We start from the raw sequence: 7,542 nt of genomic DNA on the forward strand, positions 1-7,542 counted from the left end.
GTGAGGCAGTGAGTGAGGTAGTGAGTGAGTGAGGTAGTGAGTGAGGCAGTGAGTGAGGCTGAGTGAGTGAGGCTGTGAGTGTGAGGCTGAGTGAGGCTGAGTGAGGCTGTGAGTGAGGCTGTGAGTGAGGCTGTGAGTGAGACAGTGAGTGAAGCAGTGAGTGAGGCAGTGAGTGAGGCTGAGTGAGGCTGAGTGAGGCTGTGAGTGAGGCTGTGAGTGAGGCTGTGAGTGAGACAGTGAGTGAAGCAGTGAGTGAGGCAGTGAGTGAGGCTGAGTGAGGCTGTGAGTGAGGCTGTGAGTGAGGCAGTGAGTGAGGCTGTGATCCCTTCTCCTATGGCACTGACACCATCCATGTCCCATGTCCTGTGACAGACTGAAACACACATGGGGGTCCTACCTCTACGTACTCCCCTGGGCAGTCTGTAGGCTCCATGTGACTGTGGGGCGAGAGAAAGAAAAGAGAGCGTAAGAGATCATTTAGGACTTCAGCATGGGAGAGACCAACAATATATCCAAACCTCAATGTTGGAATAGCATTAGTATCTTAGCAAATGGCAGATAACAATAGAAATCAGTAGTAAATCGTAAAGCAATAGTAAAAAACAGCAATGCTAATAAGTTTATTGGTGTTACTAAATCATTCGTTTGTTTAAGACCGGAGATATACTCTTCAGACTCGTTATGCATCGCTGTCTTCTAAGCGTGAGACCCGGTTTTGTAATAGGACGACAGGACAACAGGTGCCCTGAATATGCTGTCATATGAGGAAGTGTACACACACGCTAACGCGCACACACACACACATGGGCGTTTCCCACGTTTCCCTTCTTCTGTTCCAGGGCATCTGATGGGTTTAACATCAGAGCAGCTGTGACATCACTGTGACAAAGACTGACGGGACGACTGACGGAGCTGCGCCCTGGGACCCTCTCCTCATACCTCACATTAACACGCCCTTAATGGAGGCAGATCAGATGACACAGCCCCACCGCAGAGTTGGGCCAGGGGACATAGCATAGGCCCTACGGTGGAGCTAGCTAAATCACATGGACTGCACCCAGGCAATTACATGCCTGTGGAGCCTCAAGAGTTCAAAACACACCAGGTCCCACCACGGAGCAGAGGGCACTGTCTCAAGGGCCCTGTGGAGGAGCTATTTTACACATGTTCACAGGGAAAGGAGATCAAAGGGCCCCACAGCCGAGCAGGGCTGGGAATTTTTACAGGCCCCGTGGTGGAGGTTGAAAGCCGACAAGCCCCACGGTGGAGTTTCTTTCAACATGTTGTTGACCTAGTAGAGCAGTAGTCAAGCGAGGGAAAGTACTCCTTTTTTTTTAAAAGAGACAACTAACACCTCTCCTTCCATTTCCTTTTCTGCCACTCTCATCCTGTCTTCTTTCTCCTACTTCCTCTTCTCCTCTTTCCCCTCCCTATTGTGTATCAACAAACGATTCCTGTCCAGCGCTTAACTCACTGAGCATGTTTACCTCTGCTCATGCCCACAGAGAGATCCCAGACCTCCCAAGTAGGTCTGCATCTCCCTCCGGGGACACAACTGAACACAAAGGAGTTGGTTTTACAGGTAGCCATTACCAGTGTCTCCCAATCTGAAATTAGAATAATGACAGTGCTGTATGGAGGGGGAGAGAGAGAGACAGAGAGAGAGAGAGAGAGAGAGAGAGAGAGAGAGAGAGAGACAGAGAGAGAGAGGAGAGAGAGAGAGACGAGAGAGACAGACAGAGAGAGAGAGAGAGAGAGAGAGAGAGAGAGAGAGAGCTCGAGAGAGAGAAAGAGAGCTGTCTACATCACTGAGGGAGAGAAGGGTCAAACATAGAAAACCATGATGTTTTGAGGGAAATATCTGATTTTAAATATCTTTACTGTGCCTGTGTATAAGCCAGTGGTGTTAGTGGGATATGGAGTCTTAGTGAGTCAGCTCGTGAGCAGCCAAACACCAGCACAGGCGACTCACAGTTCATCCCAATAGGTCACTCTCTATTCAACACTTTTTTCTCGCTCTGTCGTATTTCCTCTGTCCCCCTCAAAAATGTCTCTCTCCCTCTCTTTCCCTCCACGCTCCCTCCCTCCCTCTATCCTCTGTGACAGGGTCAAGCAGACAAACAGTATTGCACAGATCCCTAAATCCTACTGTACCAAACTGATAAGAGAAATTCACTCAGGACCCAGGAAGAATAATGCACTGCTACATTAGTGTGTGTGTGGGGGGGATGAGAGAGGGAGAGAGAGAGAGAGAGAGAGAGAGAGAGAGAGAGAGAGAGAGAGAGAGAGAGAGAGACAGAAAGAGAGACAGAAAGAGAGAGAGACAGAAAGACAGAAAGACAGAAAGACAGAAAGACAGAAAGACAGAAAGATGAAAAGACAGAAAGACAGAAAGGACAGAAAGACAGAAAGACAGAAAAGGAGAAAGTGAGGGGAAGAAAAAATTGAGGGAGAGAACAACATGGGAGAGGAGGGAGGGTGTGTGGGCGAGAGAGAGAGAGAGAGAGAGAGAGAGAGAGAGAGAGAGAGAGAGAGAGAGAGAGGTACAGGGAGCTGAGAGGATTGGTGTGTGTGAGCGGAGAGGGGGTATTGGTGTGTGTTATCCCTTTGATGTGTCCATACAGAACATGCCGTCCACTGAAGCCATTCCCACGGTCTACAGAGCTGAACTAATGGACTTGTCTTCTGCCACACACACACACACCATGTCATAGGACACATCTAGACATATTACCACAGAATTACCAGGCATTAGACATGGAGCCAGTCCTAGGCAGGCACACCATGGGAAACAGCACATAGGGGATCATTAGCGTTGTATTTACTGCCCTGGGAAATCTGGGACCAAACCCTGTGTGAGCAATACACTCACTTTAGACAACTTCCAGACTCCTGCAACCAGACACTGAACATGACAACCAGACAGTCACCACGTCAAGGCTGTTTCTTCTCACACACCCTGACTACACACACATACACACACACACACACACACACACGCACACGCACACACACGCAAGCACACATACACATTTAGATCCTTGTGGCAGTCCGGTGCACGTGCGTGCACACTTGCGTAAAAACAATGGAGAAAAAGACTCCGACTCCAATTTTCATAAAAAAAAGAAACGTTATTGTTGAGATGTAATTATCATATTCGATTTGAACTTCAGAAAGCAGTCGCCAAAGTTTGAAACTCGTGCAGATGAAACATCTCACCGTATTTCCATGGTCTGTAATGCTTCGGTATTCCTTTCTGTCCGTCGGTTACAAAACTTAACGTTTACGTGTACGAACAACAGAGGAACGAATGACAGATAGGACAGAAGAGACTGCACAACTAGTCAACTTCTGTCCGGTGTCTACACAACTTAACCGCAAGTAACAGAGGAGTTGTGGAATGACACGCTCAACCCACCCTCGTTTAAACTGCAGAACTGGACTTGGTCTGTAGATTATACGGGAGTAATAGGCCTCGACTTTCATTTTTTTGTACAAATTTCACACCGTTCACATTTGTACTAAGATTTAAGCCTTCACAACATGAACAACAACTCAAACCATATGATTTTGTCAGGGTCTTCTAAACCTGTAGGCTATTCTACGTTTTGGGTGATTAATTTACATTGACAAATTACAGTGTTCGCCGCCATAATGTTAGTTTGGTAAGAGATGTCTCACCTGCTCACAGCCTCTGTGGTCTGCCTCTCAGGGTCCTCTCTGATGACTCTCTGCTGATCCTGCTCTACAGTTGTCCAACCGGAGGCGGCCTCTTCAGACAAGGGGCTGGAGCTGGTCTCTGTGCCCAGGTCACCAGCCCCTGTCCTGGGGAGGGCCTGGTCTCTCGGTTGAGCCCCCCGTGGATGTAGTGTCTGACTGGGAAGGGCAGGGTACCGAGGTGGCTTGCTGGAAAAGGAGCCCTGGGTATTTGAAGAGGATGGCGTTTGTCCTGGCTCTTTCATATCTGTATGTAATACCCCAGCATCTCCACTAGAGAGCGCCAGCTTCTCTGACTGGGGCTCGACTCCACAGTTCGCCGGTTTTTTGTCTTGGCAAACTAGAGGGGTCTGGTCCTGTAGGGAAGGTTTATCAATATTTGCAATTGTATACTCACAACGTATATATGCAGGTGTGTAAACATGTATATTACAATAACATTATATGTATATTACAAAAAACAAATATTGTTACAAGTAAAAACCAATAAACGTGTTATTCCAACATTGAATAATGCCTGATAGTTGATGCATGGATGCAGTCACCTGTATGAGGGCCTGGGCCTGGGCCTGGCCCTGGGCGTGGGCCTGGTCCGGCTGCGGTCCAGCCTGGTCCTGCTCTTGCGTGTTCCCTGACCCTCCAGACATGGCAGAGAGCAGGGGGGAGCTGGTCACATGGTCTCCTGCAGGCCTCTGACTCTGGCATCGTTTCAACTCGGACCTCTCCTTCTCTTTGACCCTCTTAGACAACCACGTTGGACAGAAGTGTTAGGAAATGCTTCATGTGGGTTTTAAATCATCCCATGCCTTTCACCAAATAAAAACCAAGAACTGATGTCTACTTTATTGTAACACGGCCTAGCCTAGCATTGCCCAGTGTGGAAAATCAACCTCACATTGCTAAGCCCATCTTAACCTGGGTTACCGTAAAGGCAGGGTAGGTAATTTGGTCCTATTTGCTGAAAAACAACTGCTCGTCCTAATGGCAACCAATTAACGGTTTGATAGTAAACATGACAAATTAAGGTCGGGCCGACACTAATGATTAGATCGGCTACCTGCCTGTCTACCAACCTCCTGGCAGAATTCAGGCAGTGCGTTCATGTGTATTTTGGTGGAGGTGCTTTGAGGGGAGAGGGTGTGATAGTTTGGTTTGAATCCTTTTGAACTCAATCAAAAATAGCTGGGTTCCCAAAACTGACCTACCCTGCCTTTAAACCAGTCTAGCCTAAACCAACATACTCTAGCTTATTTGGTCTTAAACCAACCAATCAACCTAGCATAGCATAACCCAGCCTAACCTAACCTTGGTATTCTTCTCCTTCCTCTTCCGCAGCAGGCGGGGGAGTGTGCCAATGTGGGTGTAGTTATTGCTGGACTGGGCATAGCTGGCGGTCCGGGGCCGCATCAAGCCCAGGTCGTCCACGGTCGTCTCCGCCGCTGCAGTTGTGGCCTCCACAGGGGGTGTGTCGGGAAAGGGGTCGCCATGGAGCTTGTGGGAAGACTTGGCGTCTGATTTGTCGGAGGAGCGGCGGAAGGAGAGGTTGGAGAGACTCTCAAACCATTTGAAACCTGCAGTCAGAGAATACTCATCACAACCCTGTGTGTGTCTCCACCCTGGCCCTACACCTCCCCAGCTGTGTACTGCATATAGAACTCAGCTTCCTGTGTGATGCCTCTGCATCTGAAAGTGCTGTGAATGTGTGTGTGCTTGCACGGTGACACTTGTTTAACTATCAAGTAAACGGTTCAGGCTTAAGCAGCTGTGAGCTCATTTTGCAGAGTCAGCACAGATCAAGGAGAGAACACACCCAGCACTGCCAATTAGAAAATATCCCAGATTACACTGGCTTTAATTGGGCGACAGTGCAGATAAAATAATAAATCCTAAAAGCTTTGATTGACAGCTCTTTTGATCTCTTTTTACTTTTTTACATCTTTTGTGTTGCGTGTGTTTGCTCACACGCAACACAAACGCAACAGCACAAACGCAAACATCCACACACACTCGCAAACACACACAGTACTCACTCAGTTTCTTTTTGCTCATGGTGCGGCTGATGTTTCCCACTGCCTGGATGCGATGGGATGTGGAATGACAGAGAATGAAAAGGAGGGAGAGATGAAGGGAGAGAGTTGTTCCTCTGGTGTTGATAAGGCGAGTGATTGTGTCATCTAACCACATTTCCGATCCATAAGACAAATGTGCGTGTGGAGGCTGGGCCAACAACTTCCTGTGCTCAGAAGGAAAGTACACTGGGTGGAGGGGAGAGAAGACAGAGAGAGAGAGAGAGAGAGCGAAAGAGAGAGAGAGCGAGAGAGAGTAGAGAGAGAGAGAGAGAGAGAGAGAGAGAGAGAGAGAGAGAGAGAGAGAGAGAGAGAGAGAGAGAGAGAGAGAGAGAGAGAGAGAGAAAGAGAAAGTGGGTGAGTCAGTGTGCCTGCATGTTTGTGATTCACTCAGGTACAAGACCTTTGCCCAGAGATTGAAGTTAATGATACATTTCTTGTTGGGTTTGCAAGACAGATGCTCAGCAACCCAGCTGCACGACCAGCAGAGCCATTAACACATGTAGTTATTACTGGACCTGAAAAGCAGAAGATTATATTTACACTACTACTTCTCTCTTCGTGTTGTCTTCGGTCTCACTTCCTGTTTGTTCCACGTGTATGTGTGTGTGTTTGGAGCCCCACCCAGAGTAACCATACTGAGGTATGGCAATACTCTTTTTAGCTTGTAGACACATCCTATTCAATTCTATTTGACACCATCAATGTTTCATGTATGCCTATGCTTTCATACAGGATGATCCAGCACAACACGGCACACATGAAGACAAAGTCTAGTTTTTGTATGTATCGCTTGCAGTAGCCTAACTCGTTCCTTAGAGGGTAGACAAGAATCAAAAACCTATTTCACCGATCAAAAATTTGAAATATTTTGATTGAAAGAACAACAAAAAAACCTGCATCCAAGATTACAAACAAATAAACCACCGATTAATTTTGATATCATGTTGTTGACTTATTGTGTGGTTTTAGAAATGTTTTGTGTATTTACTTGGTTCTGTATTGGAGAATGGTGAAGACAGATTGTAGTCAGTCTGGATTAGGAATGTGTGAAAGAGAAACAACCCCCAGCATTGACTGGTATAAACAAACTCGATTGTCACTAAGTCCTCCTTATCAGCATCTAATTAGCTTAGTGTAAGTCGTTGTTTGAATGGTTAATCACGGCTAAAGTAGTCTTGTATCTGTGTGGAATGGAAGCTTGTTATGATAGCAAACACATCCTAATTAGGTGGAAACACACAGCGGGCAGCTCACAGCTGAGATGGGGGAGCAGGATCCTCACACATGCATCGTTCTCAGGGGGGTAGATCACAGAGTGGGGGGGGGACCATGTCAGCCCTGTCATTGAGAGAAGGGGACTAGAGGGCAGGGAAGATGCCTTCATAGTCTAATGGTGAACGGACTCCAGGTTTCAATCCACACTGGGTCCTACTGAGGATTTGTGTGACAGAACTAGGCTGTTGTAACCTTGAATGATGTTCCCACCTGACCCGAATCTGTTCAGGTCTCTCTCTCTCTCTCTCTCTGTGTGTGTGCGTGCGTGAGCTGCTGTAATTTCAACTGGCCCAAACAAGACCTCAATAATTCATAGTTCTCTTCCACCACCTCTCCTCTGTTTGTCCACCTCTGCTCTTTCTCTCCCACCCCTCCCGCTCTCCTCTGCCCACTGTTCCTCTGCCTCCTTACCCCGTCTTTCTCCTATTCTCCTTTTCTGACCCAACCACATCCTCTTTTGGCTCTGTGGGGAGGGGAAGGG

General features: G+C 47.5%; 1 protein-coding gene across 1 annotated transcript in view; it reads right to left on the reverse strand.

Annotated features, from left to right (window-relative positions):
- sh2d3ca (SH2 domain containing 3Ca) overlaps window positions 1-5,932 on the reverse strand; it is a 33,043-nt gene extending 27,111 nt beyond the window's left edge. The window contains exons 1-5 of the mRNA XM_047044760.1: window positions 5,748-5,932; window positions 5,023-5,288; window positions 4,263-4,457; window positions 3,682-4,073; window positions 398-437 (exon numbers count right to left, since the gene is read on the reverse strand). Of these exons, the coding sequence (XP_046900716.1) occupies window positions 398-437; window positions 3,682-4,073; window positions 4,263-4,457; window positions 5,023-5,288; window positions 5,748-5,901 (1,047 nt within the window). The 5' untranslated portion in view covers window positions 5,902-5,932. The remainder of the gene's footprint in view (window positions 1-397; window positions 438-3,681; window positions 4,074-4,262; window positions 4,458-5,022; window positions 5,289-5,747) is intronic.
- Window positions 5,933-7,542: the final 1,610 nt, after the last annotated feature.

This window comes from Hypomesus transpacificus, chromosome 22 (genome assembly GCF_021917145.1).
Source record: "Hypomesus transpacificus isolate Combined female chromosome 22, fHypTra1, whole genome shotgun sequence".
NCBI classification, from domain to species: Eukaryota; Metazoa; Chordata; class Actinopteri; order Osmeriformes; family Osmeridae; genus Hypomesus; species Hypomesus transpacificus.